At 31.9% G+C, this 20,874-nt stretch overlaps 1 protein-coding gene across 3 annotated transcripts in view; it reads left to right on the forward strand.

The window, feature by feature from the left end:
• Positions 1-12,886, forward strand: part of LOC118197609 (uncharacterized) — a 35,416-nt gene extending 22,530 nt beyond the window's left edge. For all 3 annotated transcript variants that reach the window (XM_035369154.2, XM_035369139.2, XM_035369146.2), the window contains one exon: positions 713-12,886. In XM_035369154.2, coding sequence (XP_035225045.1) covers positions 713-1,095 — 383 coding nt within the window. In that variant the 3' untranslated portion in view covers positions 1,096-12,886. The remainder of the gene's footprint in view (positions 1-712) is intronic.
• Positions 12,887-20,874: the final 7,988 nt, after the last annotated feature.

The following is a 20,874-nucleotide window of genomic DNA, read 5'->3' on the forward strand; positions in this document are numbered from 1 at the left end:
ACCCCGGTGTCTTTTACTACATAGCAGAAATCCAGAATTTTATTTTTCTGTTAAAAATAAGGGCATATTTAGGGGAAAAGTGCTCTCCTGATTATGAACCAGGTTTTCAGAATGAAGAACCAAAGAAAAATTTGCCACACCATTGCCAATGTGTTAAACATTGTGCGTGCACAAAGTTGAGAGAATTAAGAAATTACGGGTGTCAAAAGAAGTATTGTCAATTTTATAATCGATGAGAACTTGACATTTACCTCCAGCTTGTGTTATAGGTTTAGTTTAGTTATTCATTTATTTGCAATTTCATTGATGTATTGTTGCATCTTCAAAGCAATTTTAAATTAGGCTTATACTCAGGTTTTCAATTTTGGCTGAGTATACGCAGCGAAATGTTATATCTCAGCTGATTTACAGAATGACTTATATTCAGAAATTTATGGACATTTGTATTTATCCTCTGTCTTCAGAGTGCTCAGAGGATGTCTTTGAATACTTGTAGTATTTAAATGATAACATTTTATGATAGCTTTGTATGTTACTTAAAATTTAAACACTGCATCTGTTATTTTCTTCAGTCATATTTTCATTATATCTTGGTTTTTAAGAAAAAGCAAAAAAATGCATTTGTAAACTTTTCTAAAAATTTCTGTAGTTTTAAAATTAATCTTTATTTTGTATTTTGTTGGTGATTGTATTTTGGTGTTTTTTCTTTTAGGTGTAATTCCAGTTAAGAACACTGTCTGGGGTATTGTCGTAATAGTTATAGCGGTAATATCAGTTATTGTTTTTGTACCTATGTTTTGCTTTTTGGCAACATCTGGGACACGTAGTATTGTTAAATCAGTCACAGTTCCCAACCATGCTACTCCATTATTACCCACAGTGGACTGTGGTGAAACTTCGGGTCTTCTTACCTCATCTGAAGCAGTTATTAATTGTTGGCCTGGAACGTCTTATGAAAGAAGTTACTCATTCAGTTATGGCACTGCTCAGAATTTAGAACCCTCTAGAAGTGAGGAAACTGTTCAGAAGAACAGACGTTCATCTAGCGATGCTCATGGTTCAAAGTGGAATGAATCATTATATTCAGATTCTTGAGAATCATTTTAATTAAAATTTGCTTATTTTGATAACATAAATCCAAATCTAGATTGTCCAGTCTAGATTGTGAATATATTATGAGTATTAAGTCTGATTTTGATATGAGAATGCTATCTTTATTGTAAATAATACTGTAGAGTTTTGCATTTTCTTGTGCAACTGTCATCAGTATTTTTTTTTCTGGTATGATAATATAAAAGGCATGTATGATACTTGAATTTTACCATTAAGTAATTGGTTCTGCAGTATTCAATTAATAGAAAACAAGGAATTGAAGTTATAATATTTGGCATGAGGGGGAAAAAACCTTGATTAAGTGAATACATTAAGGATACTTTTCATTAAAGGACAGCATGTGTAAAATAGTTTTCTCTGGAAAAGTATGTGTGCTAACTTCTGTTGCTAACAAAAAAAAAAAAAAAAAAAAAAAAAACATACTTTTATCATCAGCTTGTTTTAGCTGTACTAAAATTTTCTAAACATAAGAAATATACTTTTTAGGTCGTCATTTCATTAAAAAAAATGAAACAAAATGACATTCTTTAAATACTTTTTGTTTATGATAGTTATTTTGAATTATTGATAATACTTATTCTGAAAACAAGAATATTGTTACTAGAGATAAGAATGCATTTAATCTAACCCTGGCAAAATGGCAACATTGATGCATGTAATTATCTTTCTGTAAAACCGTGTATGATGCATCTTGTCCTATAATAGAAAATATTCCAAATCAAAATAGAGTATGAATGTTATGTGGTTATAAAAGAGGAGAAAACAATGTTAGAAAAGTAATGTAAATTTCCTTCCTTAATGTGAATTTAAACTGTTCTCGTACATGTGCATAAATAACATGTCCTGCATGATGAAATATATTTCAGATGTAAAAAGTATTTAAATATAAATAATGAATTTTAATTGTTGCTTTAGTAAATTTGTCAATTTCGTTCGAAAGTTGTTATTTATGATTAATTATATTACAAAATATTTTGCTCTTGACCAGAAATTCATTAAGCAGTACAAATTTTCATTTTTACAAACTGCACACAACACACACACAAAACAAAACAAAAATAACTTACTTTGCACATGGCATTATCATTATTTTGAAAACTTATGCTCCATTAAATATATATCGTAGTTTCTTAAATGTGACATATATTGTTTATTTTCAAAAGACATATTAATCGATCGGTAATCACATAAAATCCTGAATTGAATTAGCATTTCTGATAATGACAAGAATTTTTTTATGTAAAAAATACTTCGTATGAAAATTTAAAATAATTCAGTTTTAGTTTAACATTAGTTTGGCATAGATTTTAAACAAAGCCATCAGTTCTGAGGACATTTAGACATAGGTTCCTCATTTTCAGGAGCAAAAAAAAAAACTTTGTGGACTTTGCAAGATTTCTCACAATATGCAGAATTGTTTTTGCTCTTGAAGAAAAGGCACATGTATCTGAAGACCCTCAAAATCAGTAGAATTTTATTTAAAATCTCTGTCAAACTAAGGTTGCTGTTCTGCTTAATTTGAAGTTTTAAATTGGCATTCTTTTCCTATTTAATTTATTTACCTTGTTTATTCTTCATTATATTCTTATTACTACTGATTATTCCTAACTCATTAAATGTGTATGAATATTCTTTACTTAATATTACGTATATACATTATTTATTTGATATATTTACTTTTATATATCTAGTGTATGATATTAGAAAGCAAAATAAATCTATTAAATTTAGAAAGCATACTTCTGTATTTATTTCATTAAAAATAATTACAAAAGTGTACTTTTAAAATTTATGTTGGTGCGCTTTCTTTAAAGTACACTTCCATTAAAGGTGATTAAAAAATTGTATTTAAAAAAATATAGTGTATTTTGTGAATTTGTATTCTGTGTATTTTATTTATACACATATACAGTATGAAGTCTTTAATCCGGGCTCGTCGGGACTTTGGAGATTCCGAATTAGGGGTTTCTCTGGATTATAGATAATCAGTTTAAATCTGGTAAGATGGCATGCAGAACTTATTAAATTAAAAATATGAAACTGTAATTTATGAAATAAAGAGCAATTATGATCTAAAATGTAACAAAAAAAAGCTATATATTTATTTGTTTACTTTATTAAACATTTCTTTCAATGTAAGTTGTTTAAGTTGCTTTTTTATGTGCTAATACTTTCTCTGTAATTCTATAAACAGACATAATTTCTTGTTCAGTTACAAAGTTCCGTTGTTCAAGTCCTGTAATTGCAGTGCCGAGAATACTGACTAACTTGCCAATCGAAATTTTTTCTTTTTCACTAACCTCTCTGTCACTTTCTTCATGCCTTTATCCATTTTTTGCAGCAATTCCACTTTTTGTTTGATGAACATTGAAACATGCTTTTGATTTGTAGATCCTTTGGCAGCTCCAGAATCGGAAACTCTTTTTGACAGAATCGAAAGTTCAAGCTTACTTTTTATAAAATTGCTCTAACAGTCTGCAAAAAATAATAAGCCGTATCCATTTAGAAAGTTAAGGAACAATGCAATCTGCAACATTAACTGAAATAGATAATTAGATAATTTTAGCCTAGCTTATACCGTCCATTATACATTAAACATGCATGTGTAAACATATTATGCGTATGTGTAAAGGTATTATGCATATGCGTAAAGGTATTATGCACCTGCATAAAGCATATGTGCATGTGTAAACGCTACACATGCACAGAAAGTTTGTAGCTTTGAGGTCCGGATTATGGACGTTCGGATTAAAGACTTTGTACTGTATTAGTTATATTTATTGCATATGTATTATACATGCATATCAAGGTACTTTTTATTAATGGAATATACAAATATATATGTACCAAAGATAAATATTGGCATAAATTTTAACTGATATGAATAGCAAGTAGACAGCTTCAAGAAATTAATTTTATTAAATCCAAAGTAAATACAAGAAACAAAAACTGTAAAATAAAAATGTATGTAATTATTGCAGGCGGGAACAAAGATTCACAAATAAGAATATATGTAATTATTGCAGTTGGTAGTTGTACAGTGATTCATTTTTAGTTGCAGTTGCCAGAATTCTATAACTCTTGACACCAGAAAGTATGTAAACTGAAAAGCTGTTGAAATCTGCAAATCTTTTTTTTTCCAGTATCCGCTCTGTAAAGCTTTTTTCTTCCAGATTGGTCTCTCATTACAGTGCCGTTTTGATACTTCAGAGTAGTAAAATACAATTTGATTTTGTTGTTTCTTGAATAAAATGTTTCAGTATGGATTATGTTTTTGCTTTGGAAGAATTTAATCATTACTCTTTGTTAGTTGACAACTGCAAAATCATGTTATCCATGCTGATTCTTTTTGTAATTTATTTTTTTCAGAAGGGGGTGGGGAAGGGGGAAAACTCATTGATGTTGATTTTTCCTACTTTTTTGAAATTACATTGCTGTATAACTTATTGGTGAGATGAAATAAAAGTCCTCTTTGATTCAGAACTTCCGACATAATGTCTTAGCTATGTACTTCTTATGTACCATCACAGTATGTCAAAAATTATACAGTATCACAATCTGTTAGTTTGTTGGGCCCCCTTTGCACTAATTAAAAAACTACACATAATACATTTCCAATTTGTGGAAATGCTCGAGCATGTATATTATTTATATTGGCGGAGGCTTGTGTTTTTTGCTAACCTTGTTCTTCAATGTAGGTGAGCAAAGATGTTTTCTCTTTCGTTATTCGATCTCTTATAAGTTTCTGATGATAATTATTAGGTTTGAATACTTATGATAATAATTAATTAGATGCATATGGTAAAAGATGTTGATGTTGAACATGTATCAGAAAAATGTTCATGTATGCTAGGTTTAAGATGTAAGGCCTGTTTTCGAACTTTTATGAAGTGTACATTTTTGATATTTTTTGGGGGGTTATGTAAATGCATTATTTCAAAATTGTTTGATCAGACCCCTTAATAAAAGCCTTTAGTTTGTTTTGTTTTTGTTATAGGGAATAAATTTTTAGTTTTTGTCAGGTTTTTAAAATGCATTTTTCAGGGATTGTATATTTTTGTTAGATTTAGAGCAGTCAACCAACTACATATAAATTCTAGTCCCTTATTCTTAATGAATATTATTGTTTTATTAATATACTAATGTATATATACTTGTAACACAAATGTCACTTTGTTGTATGTTATATAATAGTATTAGTTATGATTACTTGTTAATTGTGCAATAACACTTTTTTTTTCCCCGTTGGATAAAAGTCCTTTAATGATGTAAGCCCTTCCTCTCTTGATGAAGAATTTAACATCAGCAAACTTTGGAGCTGAATTTTAAGTGCATATTAATATGTTATTATAAATATGTTATTATCATACACATACTTATAAGAATGTATGTAACATTACCAAAAGTAATGTATAGCAAAAGTTAAATAATTCAACCACCTTCAGACTTTAGTGATGCTGTATTATCAAACATACTGGAATATCACACTAAAATTTTATTATGCATTATCTGAAAGTGTGATTAATGGGTTATTTAAAAGAAGGCTTTTGACTGTTTTCAATACTTCAACTTGGTTGTCCATTGTCTCATTAGCTTTTTGTATTTGATTGAAGTTTTCAGCAAGCTTTTTGTTACATTATATTTTTTACATAATTACAATTTTCAAGCAGCCATGAAAATTACGTCATTTGTCTTGATTTCAACTTAAATTTTTTACACTGCAGTTGGAATTCCAGAAATTTTGCACAAAAGAATTTGGTACTTACATAGTAATGCAACCACCTGGCATAATTTGGTGTTTTTTTACAGGGGGAAAAAAAAGAATGATATAAATCTTCATTCATTTCAAAGGAAAATTTTATTGCATACATAAATGTTATTACATGCATATTTTTAAATTCTGATTCGGTATTTGTACCAAAAATCAATCAGTAAAGTACTTACAAGTAATTTTTATTTCTTTTTTATAGAGGAAATTTAATGACGAGCACTTTAACAACAGCTTCAAAACCATTGTTCCATTTACCGATTTTGCAGATGTTGAACAGCATTTTCTTCCATTGCTGGCAAATTTCAAATATTTTAAAATTAATTTGATGGCAAAAATATAATGATTTGGTTCTAAAAATAGTTGGAACTTGGAATACCACAAATTGAAACCATACAAAAAAGGTGACATTGCTTGACTGAAGAATTGTTACGAGCATGGTTACCAGAGTTTGGTTCATTTTGAAAATTTCTTGACCTCTGCTAAGGTGGCTGTGATAGTTCATAAGCACCAAGAATTCCTATATTTACATTTAAGGTTTTGAATAACTCCTTGATTTATTTTCACATCGTACTAGTTGAATATTTTAACCGTGTTAGTCCATGAAGACATGTGAGTAACATATGGCTAACACTTTCCATAATGACCCTAAAGTCTGCCATGCTTCTTGAAGATGTCACCCATGCTTCAAGATTGGCCTGTATCAAAGTATTGAATCCATCCACAGTAAAAAAAAAAAAAAAAAAAAAATTGTTTATTTACTTGCATATACCAAGTGTACTTTTCTAATATTTTATTTTGAAAACTTCATTGGATAATCATAGTTTACATTTTAATCATGTTGCACTAATTTCTGTTTATATCTGCTATCAAAAATGCTTCAAATCAATGAAAGTTTTTTATTTAAAAACACTCACACTCATAACTAAGTCATGTAAATGCTTTTCTGTTTCAAAATTTAATCAGTGTATAAGCTGAGATAATGTCTGGCATTCCATTATGTTCCCTTTGTTGTTTCCATATCAGGCAGATGCATTTTAGCAATCAGTGAGATCATTGCGTATGCAGTTTTTTGTTTGGGTTCAAAACCACATTCATATCTATGTGTTAGTTATTTTCTTTCCTTTTTTTGGAATAGTTGATGTTTTTTCCAATTAAAAATCAATGATATTTCCTTGTTAAAGTGACTACCATATATATAAATATATACTTTTGGCAATATTTTGGTGACCAGCGTCTGAGAATCAATAAGTTGGCAAATTACAATAATTGAGTGTGCCAGTTCTGATGAGTAACCATGGTGGGCACTTCAGTGAGAAAGTACCAAATCTGTATTAATGCTTATAGCTGTTATATCTTAAAATACTCGAATTGCATGTACAAAAGCCCTTATGCATTGAATTAATGAAACTTGTGTATTAGCTGGAACCCATAGTAATACTATCCATGCCTGCTTTTCTGCAAGCATTCTAGGGACCCTGGAAATTGTTCCATATTCTTATAGAAAGGGATAATTTTTTTCCTTCCGCTTATTTCAGTATTGAATTCTGACCAATTACAGCAAGCACATATCCACATAGTGTAATGTTTTGGTAATCTTTTTTATCACGAAGGCAGTCATGTATTCAAGACAATGCTTGTTCACCTAGTGTCAATTTTTCCTGCATTTTTACATCATATGTATGGTAGACTTGCTGAGAAATGAAGAGAAAGCAATCCTTTATTTCTTGGCATAGTAGTATTTTACCAAAGGATAATGAGTGTTCCAATTACCCCGCAGCAAAACTATGTATAACAGAAAATGTTGGATAAAAATGTAATGCTAACAACAGCTAACAAAGCATTAGAATAAGATCTGGGAATTGGTGTGAGGGAAGTTATTTTCTTTTTTATTTAATAAAGCTCCTATGGAGGCAGAGATAATTGCAGAGAATAACAATCTGTTTGATGTGATTATGTATGCAATATCCACTGCAAATATGCCCTGGCAATTAAAAAAAACTTTTTAATTGATCTGCTGATGTGGGAAATATATTTTTATTGTCAAAAGGAGTCAATAAATTGCTGGTGATATATTGACAAATATCCAAGTGCAAAATAATGTTTTAAATTTTGTTTTAAGAATTTAGAAAGAAAATGTTGTAGGAAGATATTGAGAGAGATCTCAAAAACTGCTACAGTTAAAGAATTGGATAAAAGGAGTGTCATCAGTGGTTAAAATATTCATCTGCCAATTGTGAAATCTTGATCCGATTTATCACTGAAGCAAAATTTAAAAAATATAACTGATATTTATAGAAAAAATTACCAAATAAACCATAGATTTTGTAATAGCTTGTAATTAGAAAATGCTTGGAAAAAATTAAGGAACTTGCTAGAATAAACTTTCTTCCTGCTTTTTTTTCTTTACCAAATTGGTGATTGTCTTATTTATGAAATTTTAGTTTTTTGCATTGTGATAATTGTTTAGTTATAACTGTTAAATTTTAGGAAATATATGAACTTTAAATTAATATTGTACATTGATCCCAGTTCTTTTTTTTTTTTTTTTTTTTTTCCCCCGTATGTGCATGCTTATATGTTTCTGACAGAAAAAGAACAAGATTTACATTCCATTTATCTATTTAGATAACACTTTAGTTTTGATTTGATCAAATGTCAGTTAATTTAATCAAGAATTTTATTAATTGAAAAGTAATGGTTAATATGCTAAATATTTAACAAACTATGCTATTCAAAGTGAAATTTGTTTTTTAATATTTAATAGTTTAGTAATGCAAATATTAGAAACTAAATATCAATTTAATTGTTTGCTGGAATACAAATAATTTCAGCTCTTTTTAAATTGTGTGCGAAGAATCAGTCTGCTTCAGTCTTTAGTGTAATGATTATTGACCACAATTTAGCAGTACACATGAACTCTGAAGAATGAATACTATGGATTAGAATACAATATAATTCAATTATAATATCAATGGATTGTATAGCTAAGTCTTTCCAGTACATATAATTTGTATGAATGAAATGTATTTTATATGTAAAATCAATAGCAGATTAGTAAAAAGGTAAACAAAAATAATTACAGTATATTTTTATTTCTTAAAGAAATTGTGATGCAGATACGATTCATATGTCTGATCACAAGGAGTATAAGTCTTTTACTTTTTAGTTTGAATTTATTAGATGACAAAAATATTGAAACGTGTACTTTGTTGATTGTAGATATTTCTGTTCATTTTCAAATATGTAATTTGATATATCTATTGTGAATGCATTTTAACATTCATCGTCTAGTGTAAACTTATGAATTCAAAATGGAGTAATGTTTGGTGGTTCTTGTAACATCAGTGTTGTACTTCAGTGTGAGAAAAACTTGTAATTGTTTTTAATGTTGGTATATTTTAAGGCAGGCAATTTTTATCTTTTGTATGTAATATGAATTTTTTATATGATCATATTAAATCATATTTATATATATTTTGTAGATATATCTATTATACAGTGCTTCTCTAGTGTCCAAAATTAAATTCCACAAAGTAAATTAGGTGCGATGTTAGACAATAGAAAGCAGAAACTTTTGGCATATAAAAATACTAAATTGATAAATTTAATAAATCTTTAAATATAAAAAAATACTAGGTATATATTTTGCATACACATAGTTATGTTTTCAAATCTTGAACTTTAAATGTTTGATAATTAAATATCATGTGAACTCTTTAAAATGTTGTTTATATGACTTAACATCCCATTGTGTTTCATAGTCTACACTAGATCTGTATGTATCTATATATAGTCTAGATCAGATCTATAAATATATTTAGGTAAAGCCTAAACCATATCTATATATAATCTATCCATCGTCTAGATCAGATCTGTTGTCTAAATCCATGGTCTAGACCAGATCCATTGTCACCTAGTGTGATCCATAACACATCATAAAAAGTATTCAGTATGCCTGTTCTTGTGATTAATCTTCCTGATATGATCAGTAATTTAAACAGATCCATGAATTCATCATAACCAGGAGGGAAAGGGTTATGCCTTTCATGGCCTAAGCCTTGAGGACCTTATAGCTGATAGTGTGAGTTTACCTAGCTCTGTCCTAATTTAGATGGTAAGCTCCTTTGAAAACAGATGCTATTTCTCTTCTCGTACATCTAACCTGTAAAGAGAATTTTTGGCTCGACAGGTATTTTAAGTACTCCCATGCTGCCAAGACACTATATGTTCACAACTGTCCGTACCTTCTCTGAGATTCAAACCAGGGCCCAAGGCTATGCCATCCAGCTCCTTTATCACCATGCCAATAGGTTGGTACTATATAACATGCTGTATACAATCACCTCTTATAACTACTGTATCAACACATTTTTGTCATCACAAGAGTATTGGTGATGCCTTAATATAAGGAATTCTATTTCTTTATGAGAACAATCTTAAATTAATGAAGAATTGTGGATTGGATGCTAAAGCTGAAGCATATCTTTTATGAAAGTTCTGTGCTTGATCAGAAGAAATGCTGATGTAACAGTCTGGTTAGCAGGGTTCTCTCTTAGTAGAAAGTCAAGGGAATGAAAAATTATTAGGAAAAGTATGAATGTTTTACAATGATGTTGAGGAAAATGAAACCTTTTCTCAAAAAGTGAGGGAAGTTAAGCAGTATGGGTCATTCTGTCAAATAATGACAAACTCATGTTTTAAAATAATGCAAAATAAATATATATTGCCCCTCTTAAAAAGAAGCCAATGAGGAGTTACAGCACCTTTGTTGTTCTTATAAGAAAATATTTTATGTAACTTATATCTTTCATACTATTGTTTTTTCCCCCTGCACCTGCTAGTGATCTTCTCAATAATGTAATAAGTATAGTGTAATACTATATTAAATATTATTTTTAGATAATAGTCAGTCCAATGTAATTTTAAATTCTTTGTTTTATTATAAAATATCAGAAGAGTAATATTTATTTTGAATGAGATACTGTTCAAATTTCTTTTTCTGAATGAACAGTTTTCCCAGTGTTTGATATTTCCTTTTAAAAATACTAGCTATTTTTTAATGGTTTAATTGTATATTCTGTCTGTCTCTCTCTCTATATATAAATATATCTTTCATTTGGTTCATAATGACAAGTAAGATAAACATTTTTAATGTTCTTAATTGTTATTTCATTTATTTTATAGTAAATGTTAGTATTATTCCATTACTCATATTAAATCTGATAATTAATTTACCATGTTTGGGGACAGAAAATCGGAGTAAGTGAGGGATATTAAAAACTGAATTTCGATAGAAATCCTGGCTAATCAAATCAGTCTTTGAATTTCTTGTTTCTGCAAGTATTCATTGACAAACTGAGCACTGTGATGTTAAATACAGTGATGTATTGAAAGGGGGGGGAAATCGACGGCTTTTCTGAAAGACTTTACCTTTTCTCTCTAGTAATAACATTCATATTAGTTTCTAAACATCTGGAGTAATGATTAACTTCTTTAATATAATGATACCAGAAATAGTTAACTACCACTTTCAAAAATGTTTCATTCGCGATCAAGTGCAAGCTCTGTACTTTTTCTAGAGAAATGAGAATCAGTTTGTAAATCGAATCTTGATCTCTGTTGCAAAACTTGTACATTGATATCTGTGAAACAAGAATGTTTTCCCTAGGATCAGTAGTCTGCATGTTAACTTCAAGTGGTGTCTTCTGTCAAATAGGTTAGAAGGATGGAATATGGTTAGGAGAACTATAAAATAACTTTTTACTTTTACATCTTGGTGTATATAACAATGATAATTATGAAATGTTATTCTTCAGCAGTCTTCCTTTTAACAGTCACGACCAACTACAGTGCCTTTCAACATCTTTCTTCAGCAGTTTTGTGGACTTGCATGCCCCCAAAGTCTTTGAAATAAGATTTTTTTTTCAGTGTCATAAAACTTGTTGCAACAACCATGAAAAACTGTTTAGTAATAGACATTCAAAGATTTCCTACTTGACTCTGGTCCATATTTCATATATTTTACAGTTGCCCATTGTATTGAGTTGTATAAGCTATTTTCGACAAAAATTATATACGTGCATCAGACACCAGACCAAGGAAGCATCAGACACCAGACTGTATCAGAAATCCATAGAGCATTGACAGTGTTATTCCCGATAGGAAAACTGCATTGTGTGCATGAACACTGCAAAATATATAAGCGAGTTTCTTTTTTTCCTATGTGAACTTACCTGCATAAGTGGATAATCTTTTAATTTGCCAAATTAAAATAACCAAACAAGAAACATTTTTATAATTAAACATGACAGAGAGTATATTTCCATTTGGATATTTCAAACACAGACATCTCAGTTTAGATACTTTACACCTTACTTTTTACTTTTACTTGAAAAATACTTGAAATTATTTGTATAAATTATGTTACTATCATTTGTTGCATTTCATTAAACTGTATGCTGAAAATTTTAAATTCAGAATTTAATTTAGGACACCGTTTATTTATTGTCATCATTCAATGAAATGTTTAAACCCCCCCCCCTTTTTTTTTTTTTTTGGGTCATCCATGCTTAGAAAGAAAATGATATCCGTAATGTATTCCAATTTTAATAATTTGTTAATGGTGTTTTAAAAGTTTTTAAATCTTCTGAATTTTGTTAAACTCAATTAGCTGTATCTATGAACTAAATAATTTTAATAATTTCTAAATAATCGATTTTAAAATGTAAATAATCTTTTTTGAACAAGGAAAGGCATATGTTAATATTTCTAGCATATTTTAAGTGTTAATAATTTTTTAAAATTTCCATCAATAAATAAGTATGCTGCTATTCATGATATATTTCAGTGAGGTGCTTTCCTTCAGTTTATGTTAACATAACACTAAAGGATGAATTTTCTGTGAACCTGTGATATGTAATACTCTCTGTGATAACATGTAATAAGATATATTTCTTGTGCCTTATATGTAGCCATTGAAATAAAAATTGCTTTGGGCAATTAGACTTTATCTTTTGATAGCAAATGCATATACCAGCATGAAATAGTTCATTTACCTTTGTTAATTTGATATCTCAAGAAATATGTCCAGTATTCAAGCCCCAGTTTATGAAACTGGAGGCCTGGGGTGGAATCTGCTTCTTTAAAGGTTTTAATTCATTTTAGCACATTTCCAACAGACAAGTTTTTTTTAATATAATGACACCTCGGTTTACGAATTGGATTGTTCACAAAGGCTATTCCTTCTTCTCGAAATGCTCATAAACCGAAACTATTTTCTCTGTAGAAATTAATGTAAAATGGATTTTGTTCCTAGACAATAGATGATTACTCGTTTAAAATTTGCAACATTAGTTCATACAAAACTTCCTAATATAAAGTAAATGGAAATGATAACATCTAAGACAAAAAGCTTTAACATGATATTAAACTGATAAAATATATGAAAATTTAATTTAATTTTACTGTACATTTTCGAAAGACAGTGGATAACATATGTAGAAAGTTATGAAGAAGATACGTTGAATGAAAAGTTAGTTCCCTCCATAAAAATGCCAGGTAACGTAGTCATCCTTCATCTTTTCTTTATATGTTAGCACTACTCAACTCTATTTGAAACATTTTTAGGCCTTCGTTTCAATCAAAATTTTTCCAAAGTTATTGTTCACATTTCAAAATGTTTCTTGTACAAGACGTGACATTGCTCTTAATAATGATTTGCTTGTTAGATTGTTTATAAAATTAATAATCGAATAATGCGTATGATAGTCGGAAGACACTCATAGTCACCAGTGACGAAGACAGAGGTTCTGCCGCTCGGACCAACCCATTTGCCGCCCCTCTCTGTGCATTCTAAAAAATCACTAAAATATCAAAACTATATTTATATATAGTGGGTGAAAGCTTTATGCTTATCTTTGAAATAAAACTTTAATTTCAATATTCTAAAATGCTATTTTGCTTGTTGTTCTGTTAGTAAAATCGCCAATGCCATTTTAGAAGTTTGTACTCCTGTTGCTTTTCCAGAGACGGTACAGTAAGATTTCTTAAATATGAGGTATTCATATTTTGATCTTGTATGTACCTTCTTAACGCATTTGTGTTTAGAAAAATTCCTCTCACAACAAGTGGCACTTAACAGCAAATGTGAGGAAAATTCGGAGAATTAAGTAAAAAAACTTTCAAACCTATTTCCTGTTCCTAAGCAGTAACAGAAATAAAACTCTGAGCCATTTCTCTGTCAATAAGGAAATCTTTTTTTTATTTTTGTCATTGTGATCATAATTTTATTGATATTCGTAATTTTCATTCAAACGTTTAGATGGAGTAAGGAAGGCAAAAGAAGAACATTATTAAAATGAAATCGCTTTGTAATTTCTGTGAATACTTTGTCCAGTGTGAGAACAATTGTCTTCTCCATATCGTATAACAACTCGTAATCTTCACATCAACAAACTCGTTAAGATTGCTAAATACTGATAGTGCAACCTATCAGTATAAACTAGTTAAATCTCAGGATGGCTGCATGAGCGTTTTCGTGTTTTACTATATGTGAGAAGATTATGCAACATTGTATTCATGCATGCATGGCGTGAATATGAGTCACTTTCGACCTTCGCAAACACGTCCCTTCTATTAGACAGATAAATATAGTGAGTTTTGCTATATAATTTAAATGAATCCCAATCCTTCTTTGTGCTTTGAAGATCTAATGTGAATAAACTTCCATAATATGTTTAACTTGAAAAATGCCATCCAGGGAGGAACACGTCTTCCATTCCTCTCTAGTTATGTCAATAATAGTCATGTGACATATCATAAGCTTAAAATATGGTGATTGCACGATGGCTATGCAAGTAAGCGTTAATGTACAAATCAGACGTGCGAATGGCTGACCGCTGAATACTGGAAGTTTGATCTGAGTTCAATTCTAGGTGAACAGTATTTGATGTTTTGTCTTTTCCATGTGTAAAGTGAAGACAAGCCAGTTCCCTTAAAAAGTCCTCCACGATGGTATTCCTTTTCTAAGGCAGATGGCCCTTATATGCTTTGCCATTATTAAATAACTTAATTTACAAATCGTGATTAGGTTATTTGAATATGGCAAAACCATTTGGGATATCTGCCTAAGAGATGTCCTTCGTGGAGGACTTTCTGAGGAAAACTGGCTGGTATTCCGTGGAGAAAACCGCAAAAGCCAACCAAGCAGTCAACCCATTCATCTGGGCTGGAATCCAAACCAAGTCGAACTAACAGTATTCACGCTCAGTCAGTGGTGGGACTTAAAAATTTTAAGTTTACGGTATCGCTTGCCTGTGAGAGTGGGAGATAAGAGTCTATTTTTGAAAAAAAGACACTCACCCACAAACTTCTCCCTTCCCAAAAAATTAAATTGAAAATCATGTTCTTGCTTCTAATTTTACGTTTAAATCTAGTCACGGGGGAGAATACAAAATTTGTCATATTTTAAATACTTCTGAATGATCTGGAGACTCTCCTGAAAGTGGAAGCCCAGGGCACGTGTCCCATTTAAATTTGCGTAAACCATCCGCTGCCTGTATTATCGTTTCATGTGTATAGTTATTTTTGTCTTTTATATACATATATTCTCATTCTTGTCAAATTCTAACACTGGTTATAATATAGTTGGCCATGAGAATACAAATATATTTTAGTATTTCAAAACTTTTATTGCTTTTGTGTTACAGATTTTAAGATCTTATACTCAAAATTTATTTTAAACATATCCTTTCTGCTTACCAAAGTTAGCATTAAATGCTAATATTGTTGTCGAGTCCACATTTCATGGAGGATTGATTGCTAGAGCCTGAGACTGGACTTTTACTTCCACCCAACTTTGAGGGAGAGGATCCTGGGGAACAGTCAGGGGGTCTTCCATCCGTGGATCGCACCCACCCCTCTCCCCTGCCAGCAAACCACACGAGAAGACTTTCGGCTTGCCATACCTTTAGAGTGCCCCGATGCCGCAAAGACACTATACATTTACAATCATCCATACCTTCTTCAAGATTCGAACCCGGGCCATTTCGTTACCCCACTAGGCTCCACTAACTACTATACCGTCTGGGTGGCTTGCTAATAATGCTTCAAATACATTATCACGATTGACGGAATGCCTGTATTATCTTTTTTCGTCGATAGAAAACTGAAAATAGTGATCATATTAAACATGTGGCAGTGAAAAAGCAAAGGAATTTTTTTCTAGTTAAAGTAACATTAACTGCTTCCGCATCATGTGAAATGTAAACTATAGAGTGGCTACAATTAAAATTACCTTATTTAGTCCTACGTAGAGCCCGTTCTGATGGACTTATTTTGTTCTAACTTGGTATATACATTATGTGGACCACGGGGAAAAGAAATCTGAAATAAAAATTAATATTTCAAATTTCGACTGACAGAAGGCGTTTCTCATACAATGTGGAAAGGAAGTTATGCAAATATGGAGCATTCTAAAATGTCAGTAGTCAATGTTGTAGAATCGTTCTTCATCTTGCCTTCAGAGAAGAAAGATCGTGCTTTACTGATCAAGATGTTTTATCAGAACAGCAGTAATTTTTCAAATGGACAGCGAGAATATCGACATTTGAGAGGCTTACGAAAAGGGCTTATGTCAAGGAAGGTTTTGAAAAAGATGTATAATAAATTTCTAGAGACTGGGGAGCTGTGTAATGAGCAAGGAAGATGACGGAAAAAAATTTCATATAAAACTGGAAGAAGTCGCTCTTGCCATGGTGGGAAAGCGTTCGGTTCTCAATATTCTTTGACAAGAGCTCGTGTGGTGTCACGGGATTTGTTTCTCTTTTGGTCGATAATAGGAATTCTGCGATCTATTGCAAAATCATATACATACACATACAAGATCCATGTTCCGCAAGAGCTGCTTTTTGCAGACCCAGACAAACGCACTGGTTTTGCTAGCCTTCTTTTGGCTTGAATAGCCGTTGATAGCCTTGGAACATTTTGCAGTCGGACGACTCGCGTTTTACTCTAGATGGAGCAGTTATTACTAAGAAATGTCGCATATGGAGTTCTGCAAGACCTAATGTTGTGCGTGAATAGTCTCTGCATGCTGATTACATTCCTATATGGTATGGTTTTACTACTGATTTCAATCTTGGTTCCTTTTTGAGGAGAACACTCCTCAGGTCACTCAAAAGTGTTTTATCGCGGATATCTTTGGAGATGATCGTGTCATTTCGAGAAGTCTTTTGACTTCTTACCTTCCTCATTCTCCGTCTGAAATCCTATGAAGTCTGAATGGTTGTGAGGATGTCTGAAAGATCGCGTCTGTGGAGGAAGTATGTTGCTGCAACTGATCGAGAAACTCACCGCGCTAGTGTCGAACACGTGATAACACACTTTGGACGTGCGATTGACGCAAATGGACTACACATTGGACAAATGTTGTGATTAAATAAAATTTTGGGCTTACAGTTTGCGTTTATTGTCCTTCATGCGTCTCCTCATTTGGTGTTTGATATTTGAACTATTATTTTTAATTGCAGTTTTCATTTCCCGATAGTCTATAAAGTATATATATCAAGTTTCAACGAAATAGGTCTACCAGAACGTGCTTTACATAGATGTAAATAGGATAACTTTAATTATAACTACCATGTACATATACATATGCAGATGGATATACATATCAGAACAGAGTTTGACTTGAGATAGCAGCCTTGCTTTCAGGAATAACTTTTTTCAGAAATTTTCAGGATTTAAATGATTTAGCCTTGATAGTAAGAAAAGTTAGGACTCTACTAGCTTTAGAAAAGAAGAATAGCTTGGCATAGCAGAGTTAATTTCCGGAATGATTTTCAGGAATATTTAGGGATGAATAATTACTTTATTCTGGAGGAAAAAATAGGTCCAGAAATCTATTAGTACTCAATTTAGAAGAAAAGAGGAACTTGAAATAGCATCCTTAACTTCAGCAATGATTTTTCACAAATTTTCAGGATTTTTTTTTTTTTTTTTTTTTTTTTTTTTTGTTCAGGAGCGCATAACAATTTCAATTTAAAAGAAAAAAACAACCTGAAATCTAACGGTGTTACATCAAAACAAGAGAGTGGAGCTTGAAATAGCAAACTGGACTTCAGGAATGAATGACCTTTTGATTCTGAAGCGCAAAGTAACTTCGTGATTTCGGGAAATGTTAGAAATCTGCCCTTGCTGAATCAGAAGAATAAATTGGAATTTGAAATAGCAAACTTGACTTGAGGAATGAAATACAGTTATGCTTCAAGCATATTGTTTTTAGAATTAGATTAAAAGAACATTCCTAATTGGAATATGCTTAGAACATTTTGAGAATATTTCACGAAAATCATAAAATATTCCCTGAGGATTACCTGGAGTGCTCTAAATCAGTGGTCTCAAATTGGCGGCCCGCGAGTACATTTCAGTTATTTATTTGTTCAAATACGTATTTAAAAAATTTTAGCTTTAAAAACAAGCATGAATAACGCAGCAAGAAAATCTTCAAATGATGGCAATTAATTTACAATGTGACTAAATCTTATTCGAAGATTTGAAAATACAGATTTTTATTAACTTTTATTCTTACTTGTCAAAAAATAAATAAACTCCGTTATGGATTTTTCACTAAGAATAATCCCTTTGTTAGGTAATACATTTATATGCGAGCAGCTTTTTTTCGCAGTTGGAAATTAATAAGAAAAGAATTCGGTTGACCGATGAGCGTCTATAGTCGGTGATGAAGGTAATTTCAAAGCTGTAAACTTCATCAAAATCAAAATGCCATCAAATGAGAAGTTATACACTGACCTACCAATAAGTATTTGGACACCTGTGATAGAAAAGAAAAACTAACTTTATCCAAAATCAATAGTTGGTAGAGCCTCCACGAGAGGTAATTACAGCGTGGACCCTCCGGGGCATACTTTCCACAAGTCTTTGTATGACAGCTAGTGGTATTTTCTTCCACTCGGCTTGGAGAAGATATATTCCCCAATTTTGCACGGGTAGTACACCCCTGAATTCGGCGATGTGACTCGTCCCAGAGTTTCTCGATAGGGTTCAGGTCTGGACTCTGGGCAGGCCAGTCCATTCGATGAACTCCATTGGCACCATACCAAGCCTTGGTTAACGTCGAAACATGACAACTGGCATTGTCGTCCTGAAAGTAACAGGGGTTCAACCCGTAAAACTGCCACAACGTAGGAAGCACATTGTCATCCAAAATAGTTCAGTAGGCATCGGAGTTGAGCTTACCATGAATGGGGACAAAGGGTCCCAGCCCATAGCAGGAGAAACACCCCCAGACCATAATTCCACCTCCGCCGAACTTGACTGTTTGCACAATGCATTCTGGCAGGAGACGTTCTCCAGGTAGACGCCAGACCCAGACCCTGCCATCCGAAAGGTAAAGGGTGAACCTTGATTCGTCACTCCAAAGAACCCGTTTCCACTGATGTATAGTTCAATTTCGATGTGCTTTGCACCACATTAACCGAGCAGCGCGGTTGGACTTTGTGATCAAAGGCTTATGGGCAGCAGTACGATCATGAAAACCAAGCAGATGTGCTTCCTTACGGATGGTATTCATTGAAACAATACTCCCGGATGCCTGTTGAAACTCCTCGCGGATGAGGGCCATCGGTTGGGTGCGGTTCTTCCGAATTTCTCTGGACGGCACTCGTCGGTCTCTATCTCCCAGTTTCGTTGGTCTGCCGACTCGGGGCACATTCCGACAATCACCGCTCACCTTCCACTTCTTAATCACATAGGCTACTGTCGATTTTGGGTACTTCAGATCATTAAACATGTCCCTTAAGGATCGGGCACATTTGTGATACCCGATAATCATTGAAACAATACTCCCGGATGCCTGTTGAAACTCCTCGCGGATGAGGGCCATCGGTTGGGTGCGGTTCTTCCGAATTTCTCTGGACGGCACTCGTCGGTCTCTATCTCCCAGTTTCGTTGGTCTGCCGACTCGGGGCACATTCCGACAATCACCGCTCACCTTCCACTTCTTAATCACATAGGCTACTGTCGATTTTGGGTACTTCAGATCATTAAACATGTCCCTTAAGGATCGGGCACATTTGTGATACCCGATAATCATACTTTTCTCGAAATCAGAGAGCTCCGAAGTGCGAGGCATCTTGCATGCGACTAAAGCCGATGCTGTTTCCTACACGATATATACCGGCGGAGTCCGTGACGTACCTTAGGACCGCAGATATCGTCATTTGAATAGGTGTCCAAATACTTATTGGTAGTCAGTGTAGTATAAGAGAGAGAGAAAGAGACTACGTTGTTATTATTTATTCTCTAGTTTTATCCTACTTGGTAAATTTTCTCCGAAAACTTTAAAAAAAAAATCATAATTCATTTATTTTTTGTTTAAATTAAAGTAAGTTATTTAATTATTAATTAAACATGTTAGAATTATTTGAAAAAAAAAGTGTCAGTCTAAAATTAATTTTTTTCTGAATTGTGTCAGTCTAAGACTAAAAAAGCGTCAGTCCGGACTAAAAAAGTATCAGTCTAAGAATAATTTTTTGCTAATTTGAATTACAAAGTATAACCAATAAAAATGCCTTGCAAGTACTAAACTTTATATTTAAAATAGAAAATAAATTTAAATTTGAATTTTTTTCTTTTGCGATATTATTGTTTATACATGTTTTGATAAATATGCAGTAAGCGAAATTTTAAATTTACTTAAATTTTCTAGCTTCTTAGTACCTTTTTTATTTTGTAAAAAACGGCAAAATCTAAAAATTGCTAATATTTAATTGCCTTTATTGATACTATAAAATATTACTGTGCTTTATATTTATGCTTTAAATTTTTTATTAAATTAGTTTTGGGGATAAAACATAATTTATTTCCTCATCATTTTTACTGTTGAGAATATTAAGAGAGATCTCACGGTTTATCAGTCAGATAAAGTAGCAGTCCCATTTTTTTTTTTTTTTTTTTTTTTCATGCGATAC

This window comes from Stegodyphus dumicola, chromosome 1 (genome assembly GCF_044657685.1).
Source record: "Stegodyphus dumicola isolate Sdum_Otavi_A_Nest chromosome 1, ASM4465768v1".
Classification (NCBI taxonomy): domain Eukaryota; kingdom Metazoa; phylum Arthropoda; class Arachnida; order Araneae; family Eresidae; genus Stegodyphus; species Stegodyphus dumicola.